The sequence below is a fragment of the Pseudopodoces humilis genome, chromosome 9 (assembly GCF_049639895.1).
Source record: "Pseudopodoces humilis isolate 2021_Gansu_Grassland_sample_001 chromosome 9, ASM4963989v1, whole genome shotgun sequence".
Lineage (NCBI taxonomy): Eukaryota > Metazoa > Chordata > Aves > Passeriformes > Paridae > Pseudopodoces > Pseudopodoces humilis.
Genome location: NC_142208.1, coordinates 18,652,887 through 18,666,931, shown reverse-complemented (window position 1 = coordinate 18,666,931; position 14,045 = coordinate 18,652,887). Strand labels below are relative to the sequence as shown.

General features: G+C 39.6%; 1 protein-coding gene across 1 annotated transcript in view; it reads right to left on the bottom strand.

Moving 5' to 3' along the window:
* WDFY4 (WDFY family member 4) overlaps positions 1-14,045 on the bottom strand; it is a 121,756-nt gene that overhangs the window by 17,143 nt on the left and 90,568 nt on the right. The window contains exons 48-53 of the mRNA XM_014250371.2: positions 11,545-11,587; positions 10,647-10,766; positions 10,059-10,176; positions 9,327-9,436; positions 3,669-3,822; positions 1,980-2,071 (exon numbers count right to left, since the gene is read on the bottom strand). Coding sequence (XP_014105846.2) covers positions 1,980-2,071; positions 3,669-3,822; positions 9,327-9,436; positions 10,059-10,176; positions 10,647-10,766; positions 11,545-11,587 — 637 coding nt within the window. The remainder of the gene's footprint in view (positions 1-1,979; positions 2,072-3,668; positions 3,823-9,326; positions 9,437-10,058; positions 10,177-10,646; positions 10,767-11,544; positions 11,588-14,045) is intronic.

Below are 14,045 nucleotides of genomic sequence, written 5' to 3'. Positions count from 1 at the left end.
ACAGGAAATTAAGCATTGTGAACATGGCTTTTAACCTCCATTTAAGTTCTCTGGCAAAAAAGCTCTGGTAGATGACCGCATTTTCAAAATGGCTGAATACAAAATTTCATAACAAGAGTTACCCATTTCAAAATAGGTAAAGCAGAGAGATAGAAATTTAACTTCCTTTAAATATTTTTTAGCATTATTGTTCTGACACAGATTTAAAGTGAAGTGTTCAAGTCATAAATTCAAAATAGAAACTAAAGAGAGCCTCTTAATCTCTTCTATGAAAAGATGCAAAATCTCACTACCTAATCAACAGTCACACTATATAAGCAACAGTCAAAAAAAAAGAACAAAACAAACAAAGGCAGTATTACTGCACAAATCAAAAGTAGGCAAGCACAGGCTCACATCATATCCATGTTCACTCACAGGAGTAACCTGAGTGTGTGTGAATGAAACCAGAGTTGAACTGGCTCTCTCTCATATTCAGTCATTCACAGGCCAAAGAATTTGAGGCATCAGGAACCTTCCAGTACCTAAGGGGAGACCTACAAGAAAGTCCGAGGAACTTTTTACAGGGGAATGTAGTGACAGGGAAAGGGGGAATGGCTTTAAACAGAGAGGGCAGATTTACATTAGATATTAGGAAGGGATTGCCCACTGTGAGGGTGCTTAGAATTTAGAACAGGTTTCCCAGAGAAAATTGTGGAAGCCCCATTCCTGAAAATATTCAGGATCAGGTTGGAGAAGGCTTTGAACAACCTGGTCTAGTGAAAGGTGTCCTTGCCCATGGGAGAGGGGCTGGAACTAGGAGATCTTTAAGGCCCCTTGCAACCCAAAACATTTTATGATTCCATGAAAGTCATGGCAACTTAGTGGAAACATTGTGGTTGCTGTTAATGGTTCAGAGAACAGTGAAGAAAAGTATTTACAAAATAAGAGTATGACCCTGGTTTTGTTCTAAAGAAGAAGTAGTAGTTAGGGTAGTAAGGAGATCAGAGGATTTAAGCCAGCATTTGGAGAGGTCAGCTGAGGAGAGGCTTATTTGGAGATACCAAAATAGAAAAGATGGTTGTATCCACAGTTTGGATATGATCACCTATAAAGTGATTATTGAGAGAGAAAGTTGAAATCCCAAGGGCAGGACCCGCAGAGGAGAGGTGAGAAGAATCCACTGAGGCAAAAACTGAAGCAACAAACCAGGATAATGCAATGCCTTGAAAATCCTGGGCTGTTTGTTTAGCCCCACCAATACTATATAACACATATATTCATCACAGCTGTACAAAGCATCACAGCAACAGTCTGTGTGCACTCACACATGCAGTTCACCTGAGGAAATCAGATGGGATAGTGCAGGAGCACTAGACTGACCTGCATCAAGATATTATGCTGCGAAGTCTGAGTTCAATGCAACAATCTTCATACAGAATTGCACTCGCATTCACTTTTATGTAGCAGATTACATCACATGGAAGACTTTCTAACTATTAATAGATAGCACTAATTGCAGTAAGTCTCGGGACCTTAGAGCTATTTGCTTTCAAACTGCCAAGGCTGACTCCATTAAGGGCAGAAAATTACATTAGGTTTCCCCCATCCCAACCCCCAAAAATAAAAAACCCACAAACTTCAGTTCTGACATGACTCAGAGATGGAAATAAATAATTTAAATAAGATTGTTAGCAACAACATGGACCTGTATGCATATAAATTCCTGTGCACTATATTATGTTCTCTGACACTTGTGGGCTGAGATGTGTTCATGCCACAAACGTATGTGTAATCCACATTTGGTCAGGAAAGTTTGCCTTGATTCAAGGTGAATTGTTAGGCAGAGAAGCAGACATGCAAAGTTCAGAACCAACACAAACTTCACAAAGGCAGGATGCATTTGGATCCAGCATTTTCATTTCTGACTCTGGCCTTCAGAGCTTCATTTTCAGTGGGACCCAGGTAGCATTTTGTCACAAATCTTTATAGTCACTGACCTGTCTGTGCAGGAGAATGAATTTATGGGGGTCCCCATCTGCCCAAGGAGGAAGCTGCACATCTCCGAGCACTGTTCCATCCTGCATGCAGCCTGCAGGAATTACAGAGGGAGAATCCAAAACAAGAATCAGACATATTGAAAATCGGAACAACTTTATAAAACACTGAAGTCAAAGGAAATTGAGGTGATTTTCCCACATGAAGTTTCAGGTTCATCAAACTTAGTGCCAGAGAAGACTGAAGAACCAGTGTTCTAGGATTTCTGATCCAGTAATAAAGCAGTGAGAAGATGTTCTAGTAATTGTCACTAATACAGGAAAAATATGCATGTCCTCAGCACAAACCATTTTAGTACAGATTGCAAATGCAGACAAGACAAATGTGTTTGCACAACTTTCTTTTTATACATAATCCTGTGGGCCTAACTGCCAAATATTCCTACGAAAGCAGCCACTGAGAGGGATTTTCTTCTCAAGTCCTTTGCAACCTGATTCCTTTCAGAAGGTGAGCATATGTTCTTAATTCAGAGCATAGTGTTGTGCAACTGGATGAATTCAAGTCTAAATTGAGGTTCAGGTCTGGACCACAAGTTTCCGTACAATTTAGCAGCGAGCAGATTTGGGTTCTTGGCTTTGCCTATTTTAAAATCTTCCTGTATTCTCTAGTGGCAAGATTCTGGTGCCTTTTGGGGCACCCCCGCTCAATTCCACTCAGGTCAGTCTCTGCATGTTGATTTCAGCCAGGCTTTGTTTCTTGGCCTCCTCTCAGGAGGAAACTGCCCTAACTCTTTCTTATCTTTTAGCAAACTTCTAACAGATTTTTTTCCTTATTCTTATATATAAATACATAAATATAAACACTATTATCTTTTAGCATGCCTCATTTCACTGATACCTTAAATACAATTGTAGCTAGATTTCAATGGGTTAAGTTGCCTTTGCTGTCACAAATTCAGGCTGATTCTTTAAGTATTTCTCCTCTGCCTTAATTGTTAACCAAGCAGTGTCTATTAAAGAAAGCAGCTTTGCATTGCAAATGGTGTGAAAGTCCTGTAAAGTGTGAATCAGAACTGCCTTGCCTATTTCTGAATAACGTTTTTTCTGGATTCTCTCTGAGCCTTCATCATGGATGCAGAAAGGTCTACAGACAGTGTACATTCAGAGGAGATTGTGATGCTTCTTGAGGACAGGGAAAATATATCAAGTTCATGTGAGTTGTGCAGAACCTTTGAAGACGAGAGTGAGGAGGTTTGAAACTAAACACCTTGTGATCTCATGCAGATTAAAAACCAAAAATAAAACCACCTTTGACCATTTAACAATTGGCAAATCTCCAAAAGAATAATACATTTTCAATAGTTACAGATGTGATAATACAGGCCAAACTTTCAAAAGCAAGTCAACTAGATTGTTTATATAAAACTCCACTTTTGTGTGACAAAACGTATAATTCTTTTGTCCCGAAATTAATAGGAACTACTTGTTTCTTCCTGGGCTGGAAACTTGGTTCTTCTGACATAATTCAGTTTTCAGAATCTTGTATTCTTGTAGTGTTATTTGAATAAAAATTGATCTCATTGTTAGAAAGACTCATCCACATAGTCCAGAGACCAACACTCAGCATATGATCTGGATCTGTCCTTTTGGTAGGATGCTGGAAGGAATGCTTATTTCCCTTCTAGAACTCACCAAGTTCAAAGTGATTTGAATTTGTTAGGAACTCTGGCAAATAAAAGAATTCAGGGATGAGCTCCCTAACGTCACTCATGTTGTCCCTTGATGCTGATTCCCACGTGCTCTTGACACTATGAAACATTCGGTCTGCAACATCAAAACTCCCACCCTGTGAAATGGAGACAGACAAAAAAGACTTCAGTGTGAGTAATCTTAAATTAAAAACATTTTAGCCAATTTTGCAATGCCCCTTATCACATGATTGATAACGGGATGACTCAAGATCAGCTCCATATACTGTGGTCTTGTTAGGAGCTACCTTAGTCCTGATTTGTAGATATCTATGTTGAGAGGCCACAAAGCTTGGAGTCTCAGCAGCCTGCAATAACAGAGGCAAACAGGAGCCATCATGGGCAGCTTGAGAATATCCCCATGCCTATTTTTAATGCTTCTGAAAACAATTATTTTATTTAATCCCAGAGTGATTTACAAGCAATGGACCAATTCACTTGTGAAGGACCCAAACAGTTGTGAACAATCTTATGTGCAATTCTCCTGTGAAAAAATTCCTTGGAGAAGGGGAGGTTACCACAGAAGTAACATTAATTAGATCCAGGAAAACAGGAAAGGCTCAGTGCATAGGAGTGTGCAGGGACTTGTCATTCTGTATGGGAAGGAAGGAGAGCATACAGAGAGGAGACAAAAAGAATTTCTGGGACCTGAGCTGAACTGGTAAGTAATGAAGGAGATGAAAAACTACCTCAAATCTTAAGAATATTTGAACAAGTTTAGATTAATGAGAGTCCAACACTAGAAAAAAGCAGCCTTAGTATCCCAGGACATCATTCTGAAGTAAGGCCTCAAGGAGAAATTAAAATAAAAGTCACTTACTGAATGAAGGATATATGCCTTCTAATGAAACCATTTTTCCTACAGAATTTCCTAATGGGATTTCAGATTCTGTATGCATTTGTGAAAATTTGTGGATGCTAGCTTTGGAGCAGGCTGCAGGCCCCATGGCCTCTCAGTCCTGCCTGACAGCTAGCCTGGGAAATTCATAGGAGGATTTCAAAACAATCCTCAAAGACAGAAAACAACTGCCAGGTGCTGTTTGCCTGTCCTCTTGTTTTCCTTGCAAGAGAAAGTCAGGGGGTGTTGTTCCACTGACCAATGATGGTGATGTGTTGATTTGCTAACCAATAAGAGTTTCCTTTCTGTACTTTCCATGTATCTCTCTATAAAAACAGGCCTGTAGTAATAAACTAAGAATTCTCCTGTTCTGACTCCCTTGAGAGTCTGTGTCGTTCTTTACACCGTTCCCAATTAGAACGACAAAAATTCAGGTTTACCTTTACATATGGAACCCTATATGGAGTAAGGAAGAATTTAATGTCATATAAATTTTTTATAATAATGGAAATAACCAAAGAAAAATCAGTTTTCGGAGATAACCTGAACCACTTTGTCAGAAACAACAAACTATTTTAGAGGAAAGCTGACTTTTTAACTGCATTAAAGTAACAGAACTGGATTGCTTCTCAGGTTCTGTAGTTCTAGTAGTTCTGTAGTTCTGTAGTTCTAGTTCTAGTGCTGGCAGCAGTGCTCCCAGGCTAATATAGATATTTCTCATTGGGGTTAATTAATTTGGATTATATGTCATGGAACATAACTCAGAGATAGAATGAGTACCTTTAAATAGTTTGCAGTACAGTGAACATGTATGAATGATTGCTCACCCTCAACCATTCAATCCTTAAAGCTGCTTCCTTAGGCAAAAAGAACAAACCAGTAGGATTGTATAATGAAGACACTAAAACACAGAGGTGCAAGAGTCAATCTGTTAAAGATATAAGATGCAATGAGGTTCTGTCTGTGGCTAACCTCTTGGGAAAACAAAACCTTCAGTTTATTCTTAGCCTGTAGACTGTTGCATGTGCCAGGCGAGGAGGATGCTGTACTTCTCCACAGTAACCATCAGCTGCAGTTTTGACTTGCAATCTATTATACAGGTAAACAACATTTAAGCACTCATGATTTGAGGATGGGATCCCACTCCCATGGATCAGATGAACCTCAGCAGTAGTTCCCACATGGGTTTCTAATAGTAAGATCCACTTTTGGCTCCCCCTGAGTACTTGCACACTTAGCTTGCAACTCCTTTAGATCTGCTTTGCTCAGTCTGGCAACTGCAAGTCAAGAAGTAATTTTTGCCATATCTTTTTTTAGGGAGAAAATTCCTTCATGAATAAATTATCAGAAGACAGTAGTCAATAAACCCCAAGTGCTGAAGCGCCATTCCTTACTTGTCTTTTGAGATAGACTCACACCAAAATTTAACACATATTCCAGATGGAAAGATCCCACCCCTCTTTCCCTTAAGGGGAATTCTGGTCAAGCTTCTGGTCCAGCCTCATCTCTAAATGACAGCATAGTTCTGCTTTAGCTCCTTGTCCTTCTTCCTTATACCAGTGGCAATTGTGAAGCCTTCCCATACCCATTCAAGGGATAGAGTGAAAAAGTGGCTAATCACATGAGCAAGCCTATCAGGAGTTAATCTGATGCACAAGGTCATCTTGCTCTTGATCATTATTAGGCAGGGACCCTTGGAGTCAAATTCAAATTGAAATTAAAACAGAGTAGAAGGAGGACTATAAATAAATCAACAGCTAACAAGTATCTCATTGAAGCATATTAAAGGGCTTTGTATATTTAATCTGCACACAGTGTGCTGTGTCTGGTGGTGATTGATGCTTTTTCATCTTTTTTTGCAGCTTTTATGAGAGCTGGTGGTAATCTCCTGAGAAACAATATGATTTGTAATAAAAAGATTACCTGTATTAAATAAAAATAATATATACATAGGAAATGCTGTTAGCGCGACAAATCTGGTTAAAGATATTACCACCACGAAAAAATGTGATTTTTTCCCTGGCTGTCTAATTCATTTTAGGGAAAAGTAATATCTTTAAAACTTAAGCCTGTATTATTTATAAAGGAAGCAATAACTGATTTTCCCATTTCCTATATTAATAAATTTATTTGCATATATTTATATCAGAATTAATGAGTTTTCTCTCTCTATGAATGCAAAAACTGCACTGAAAGGGAAAAAGAGAATCAAGAATTGCTTTATGCTTTTAGATTGCAAGACAATGAACTCTTACAACTTTTCTACAGTTAGATACAGTAGGTCTCTGTTTTCCTTCCTTTCAGTAGAGGCCTTACTGCCAGCAAAAATATTGGAAAAATATGCTTTTTAAAACTACAGTCCAGCAGGGTAAATACAAAGCAAGTAGGCAAAATGATCTCTAGAGAGGTCAAAACTTCACAAATTTGTAACACTAAGTCACCTTGGTGGTGCTCTAGACCCAAAGACCTCAGTGTTTCTAAGAGTTGCTTATGAAGTAGACTTACTACATGAGATGCTGAGAAATTGTTACCTGCTTGTAGTGCTTAAATGACTGCTTGAGAGTCAGTAACACCATGAAGAGTAAAGACCCTGCTCTCTATAAGTACTTTTGAGAGGGAGATGTCAGGAACAGTCAATCTGATAGCTTAAATGCAAGAGTGGTATAAGAATAAAAGGTAATAAAGAAGCTGAGTTGATCAAAAGAAAATCTCAATAGAGGGCAGGGAGTCCTAGAAAGCCTTTCCCATAAAGACACTAAACATGGAAACTTTTACTGCTCTTTTGTGGTGCTGAGACCAATTCTTGAAAAGAATCCCAGGAGGTACTTGACCAAGATAAAGTAGAAGGTAGCAACCAATACATGTTTGATAAGCTAATTTTTCCTCCATTCTGGTACAATATGCACAGCACATACAAACTTTTATCAGAATCAGATTTCAATATGCTTAAAAAAAAGTGAAATAAGGTTTCTCCTGTACAGTCCCATTACTGAAGGCAATGCTCCCCCACTGCTTCCTTCTGTGATCAGGTGCAAATTGACTGTTTGACTTGAGAGACAGGATGTATGCCAACATCAATTTTTTACAGAGAGTGCACCCAAGTTGTTGCATGTCCTTGTCATGTATTCAGACTGTCCACTTGGAGATATAAATGTAGCTTTTTCACTTTTTAAGATGCTGAGAAGCTTTCATAGCTCCCAAAGGCAGCAGCACCCTTCAAAGAGCTTAAGTATGGGAATTCTTTTTTTGCAGCCTGACACTGACTTGATTATAGAGTTCTCAGATCTGCTGTTTTCTTAACAGCATTTCACAGTTAGCAATTCCTTAGCTACCACAGGATCAGTCACCTGGGGGAAATGACAATGATGGGCTCAGCTGAACATGCACCAACATAAAAGCAAAAGAATAAGAACAGAAGGAGCTTAACAGTTTCTTTTAGTGGATCCACTAACCCTAACCCGGAAAAATTTTTGCGTGTTTCAGATATCAGTAGCCTTGGAAAATAACTATCCTCACAAAACTGCTGGTTACCTGCGACTCACACAAACACAGCCACAAAGCATTCACTCAGACTGCAAACTCATTATGCATGAAAAGTGTGCCAGGGAGATCCAGCGGCCTTTGTTGTTTACAAGAAATAACTGCTCCACAGTCATTCATGACTGCAGCTAACATATGGCTCACAGAGTGCGATGGCAACCATTGCCTCAGGTGGTTCACTAACCCATCAACTACTGCTGGTAACAGCCGATATCACAGGGCTTATTACTTAATTAACACAGCACTTTATTTGTATTACTTCACTGAAAAAACCCAAATCACAACAGCAAAGCACTCAGAAAGCTGCAGGAGACATGGCTATCCCTCACTATGCATAACACAGTCTTCAAGTGTGAAATATTCTGGCCAAGCTATCTTCCTGTATTTCTCCACAAGAATAGGTAGATTTCAGCAAGATACTCCTTAAAAAATACATCTTGGAGGATCTGTCCTTCTGGTAGACCCTGCTATAACACAACACGTTACAGAAAAGAGTGTAACAACTCTCTGCTACAGCCCAAGTGTATTTGCTTGAGCATTCCCAACTGCCTGCTGAAAGGGGCAATCAGGAATTTTGGTACCCTTTTAAGCTGGGCAGATGGGAAAGGTACACACAATGTTCCATTTCCTCAACTTCAATTCCACCGTGACAGCCAGCTTGGCACTGTATAAACAGTAACAAGTTCAGAACAAGACCATACAAAACATTCTTTCTGGAGCATTGGATGTAATCTCATCCCACTTCTTCAGGAAATGAATCCCATGATCCCTATCATTTCACATCTACCAGAACCTGTATGTCCTCACCTGGTCCAAGAATGCTCTTTATGCCACCAGAGCAAACTCCAAGTACTTGCCAGTAGCCACATGACTGTACTTGGGCTTAGAAGACCTGCCATCTTATAGAATGTCATACCAAGTCTCATCTGCCCCAAAGTCAGAAGCTTATGGCCAGACAGATAATAAAACATTATCTATTTGTTTACATGACTCAGCTGTCACAAAACCAAATAATCATTCTCCCTGGAATCAGCCATGGTTCCCTTAAGATGTTTTCACTGTATTCAACGTTCATGGCATAAATGTTGCCCCACACAGGCTTCAAGGCCACATATAGAGTACATAAAATGTAAGAAGAACTAATCCCCCTTCATTACACAGCCACAGTAATGCACCACATGGTTCATAACAAGGTGTAGGAGGGACGTTGTCTTGCCCCCTTACCTGCAGAGAACAGAAGGTCTGGGTAAATGGCTCCATTCGGACCAGGTAAGATGCCACTATAATTGCTGATGAGTAGTGAGTACAGTAATGGCACTGGGCTGACAGGTCTCCTGGAAATTGCACACAAATCAGATTCCAGTACAAAATGCCACAATTTAAAACCCATAGCATCCAGTTACCACAAGACAACTAAATAGGCAACAGGTATTTGAAGCAGATTTATTCAAAGACCTGTGAGCTGCAGCACACCTTGCACTGAATGTGCACAGTTACTGCTGAACTATGTTCATTTTTTCCCTTCCACATTTCATTTTCTGAATAATAAGGCCTTTAAGGTCTTGATCTCCAGAGGTCAACAGCCTCAAAATTCTGTTTCCTTTTCTTAAGGTAGTGGCTTTTTAACCTGCGTGCAGCAGTCTTCTACATGTAGCTTAGCTAACAAATAAGACAAATGTGTGCAGCTTTGCTAACACCAGTCTTTTACAGGGAACATTGCTTCTTGCTGTAGCTTTTTATTCCTGTCCAAGGGAAGAGAACAGCATGTAGCAGTACAAGGCACATAAGGCAGTACCTGCAGGAGACATTTCTCTTTGAATTATCAGTCAGTTCGTATACAGCAGTGAGAGAGGCTCTCATGGCATGGAGTTTCCCTTAGCCACAGCTCTGGAAAGTTTTTGGGTGATCTGAGCAGACTCAACCCTCTGTTGTCTATTAGCCTCCTTAAACACTCACCCTCACTTTTTTCCACTTCATTGAAGCGCTGGATGAACTTTTGTTTCCTCTCCACAGTCTGTGCTCCCATGGGCTTTGACAGGTCCCGAAATGTATGAGGATTAGCGAGGTTTAGAGTCTAAAGAGAAACCCAGCAGAGGTGGAGATTTTAAGATCTTAGACATCATAACTATCACAGTGACAATGGGAGGTGGGAAGGCTGTGTTGGAAGTTTCACTCATACAAGAAGATCACATGTTTACCCTCCTCTGGAACTTCACACAGGACCTGGCAGGTTGGCAAATTGCTCTCAAGGCTTTTCTGTCCAAAACTCCTCCTCTGTGTTCACAGAAATCTGTCCATACCTATCTGCTGAGCTGATGCAGCATGTCCTTAACTAGGTCTGTATTAAACGGATGTTCATCCACAAAACATGATCCTCAGTGTGCTAGAAGATAAAGCTAATCTATATGGAACCAGTACAGTTCAAACTAACTACTTCAAATTTTCAACCCTTGGTATAGACCCTTCTGCTTCAATGGCATAATTCACTAGTCTTTTGTGCAGTTGCTACCATAGAAAGCAGGGAATTCTGCAGCCAGCACTGACCTCAGAGTGGTAGTCAGCAAGGACCCATGGAAACACAGGATACTGCATATAGTCATTGTAGCTGCGGCCAGCCAGAGTGTTCAGGTACATGAGGTAATCAAAGTTGCTGATCTCCCTCTTCTGCAGGGAAAGGAAACAAGCATTACAATCTCCAGACTTTGCCCCTAAAAAGACATGCAAAACCACCCTCACAGGCTTGTGGTTCCCAGATCCACCAGGACAAGAATTACATAAATAGTGAAATCAATCATCCTTTGCCATTCAAATCAACACAATACCTCTTATACAACAATCCACTCAGCAGAACCTGCCTTCATTCCATCTCTTCATCAGACAGGCCACTTGCATTTGTCCATAATTACGCAGTGCTTTTATGCTGTATTTGCATAACAGAGCATTTTTTCTTGATTTGAAAGAGAACTGAATGCATGCAGTCTGGATATTGGAAAACCCTGGAAATTGCCTATACAGAAAAGGCTGCACAAAGTGCTAAATATAAGCAAGAAGGTATGGATTTCTTCATTTGTCTTGAGTCACCAAGATCAGGGCTATAGAAAAGTAAACATGTCTCCACATCTGTGCATTGATTTAGATGTATTGATCATCTGTGAACAGGTATTCAACTAGGTGGCTCTCCTTGTCTTAATTTAAAAATGTGCAAAAAATCACACTTAATCTGCCAGACAGTAGCACCATATATTTTATAGCAGGAGAAGCAAAATCTCTGCAATAACCAGATGTAAATGCTGTGCTCCTCTTGCCAACAGCCTCACCTCCAAGCAGTGAGAGAAGAGCTTAGGCCTTGAGGTACATATGTACACACACATGTACCTGTGTGCAGACATATATGTGTGGTGAAATTCTTTGCTTAATCATGTTTAGCCAAGATTTAGCTTACCTGCCACTTCTGGAGCATTGTCTTTTCCCCACCTGAGTGCTTCCTGTATGGAACAAACATTTGATTGAAACAGCCTACTTCAGAACAATAAGAGAAAATCAACATATTAATATCTGTGCTCCCTGTTCCCCCTGCTCTCATTGCACAGAAATGAGAGAACACCAACACTAGAAGGCTGAAGTTTCATCATTGACTAAATAATTCCAAAATCAGAGTATCATTACTTAGGTTAGTGCTGTTCTGAATTAAGCCACACTGCTCAATCTGTACTCCCAGTCTCATGCCATTGTACAGCTACAGAGTGCTAATGACAGGTACCATTAAGCCCGTCTGCTTCTATTCTCAAAAGCTCATGCTTTTCTGAAGCATTCAGAAAATGTTGGCTTACAAACAGTAGTCTCAGTCTCCATATAAAAGAATGTTGTTGCACAAAACACTTTGAAACTAACATAGCTCTTAAAAAGCACATTGTCATTTTAATATTTTTTAAAGTAATAAATACGTTTTTTCCACTTTTTTTGTTTTCAAAATGCAATTTGTTATTAAAACTTTAAATTAAAAACCCAGATCAATTAAAAGCAGGGGAATCCACTTGAAAATAAGAAAGAGTCAAAGGTTCTGAGGAAAGGAAAATTGCATTTCAACTGCACAGAACCAGAATTTGAAGTATTTGAAGACCATGGACTTGCTCTTGTCAATATCTAGAGACCAAACTGAGACAAGTGACAACTGGATTATCATGGTTTAGCCCCTGCTGGTAAATGTACCCAACACAGTCACTTATGCACACTCCCATCATAGATATGAAGGAATTGCAGGAGGAAAAGTGAGAAAACTTGTGGGTTAAGATAGTTTAACAGATAAAGCATAGGATGTGCACACAAGCAAAACAAAACAAGAATTCACGTGTTACTTCCCGTTGGCAGGCCAGTATTGAGCCATCTCCATGGCTCCATCACATGTAACCATGACTTATGAAAACAAACATCATCACTCAGAATGTCCCTGCCTCTTATTCCCACAGGTTTATATGTTGAGTATGGTACAGTTTGTGTGGAACATGCATTTGGCCATTGGGGATCAGCTGTCCTGGCTGTGTCCCCTCCCAACTTTTTATGCACCCCAAGCCTCCTCATGGTCCTGGTGGGACAGTATGAGGGATAGATAAAGCCTTGACTCTGTGTAAGCACTGCTCAACAATAACTAAATCATCCCTGAATTATCAACACTGCTTCCAGCACAAATCCAAATGCAATTTTCTTCTACAAAGAGGAAAATTTATCCCAACCAAACACAGATTGAAGAAACTTTTCATCTGCCAGAGTAAACAGGCTTACTGACATAATACAATACTGGTGCTAAGAGCAGCTCTTCCCTTTAAGAGTAAAACAAATCCTAAGGTAATAGCTCAAAGTCAGGACATTTCACTTCATGAAGTATAAAGAAATCAGTTCAGCACAGATTATAAAACTACTGCAGGAATAACTAGCTACTGTTTTTCACTCCTGTGCCCTGTAATGGATCACATTAGAAATCCACAAAGCAAGGTTTAAAGTAGCTTCAAAGATCTAAATAAAACACCAGAATGGTCTATGATCATAACAATTTTATTGAATTTGCAGTAGTGAATTCTTGTCAACCACCTCTCACGCTTATGAATAATTGTTTTAGTGCCTGTTCAATCCTGGACCAGTTAATAGTGTACATAAAGAAAAAACACTATGGTTTACACATTATTTTATTCCTTGCTTAGGACTCTCTAGAGAGAAAAGTGTGTGTCTGAGAGAAAGATTTCCATAAACTTGAAAACCAGGATGAATTCTAGCATGTGGTCTACAACTCCTAAGCTTTACTTACGTCTCCTGCTAAGCATATGAAACCTAATAATGACAGGCTGTGTTTCTGGAAAACAGAACACACAAAGATGTAGAGTTCATGTCCAGTACAGAAAAAGATGATCTTCACTCTTTGTCCAAAAAAAGAATAGATTATACCATTTACACAGTGTAAATCAGAAAAAATTTTATTAACTAGTTTTGTTGCATCCCTAGTTTGAGCAACGTATGATTCATGAATGTGGGAACTCCAAAGTACAAAAGAGGTAGCATGAACACTTTCCCTTTAAAATTAAGTCTTCTCACACTCTATGTACTTTCCACAGAGCTTTGCCCCAGTGGCCTTTGTAAGGCCTCCAAGACACATTTGGAACTCAGAGAGGGTATCTTAAAGGCATGTAACAGGATCAGGATTCCTGGCATTATTTGAAGTGTGGTTGGATTAGGCTGTTTGTTACAAAGCAATCAAGTTAGGTTCTTCCCTTTCCATAGGGACATACTTGCTCACTAAAACTATCTAGGTTTATTTTGGATTTCTGGCTGAGTTAGAAAGCAGGGGAGAGCATTATAAAATGCTTCACACAGGACTAAACTGGGCCAGTCTTGTGTGGATGTTATGCAAATATACATATGTTGACTTATGGGTCACCTTGTGACCCCCTAGTG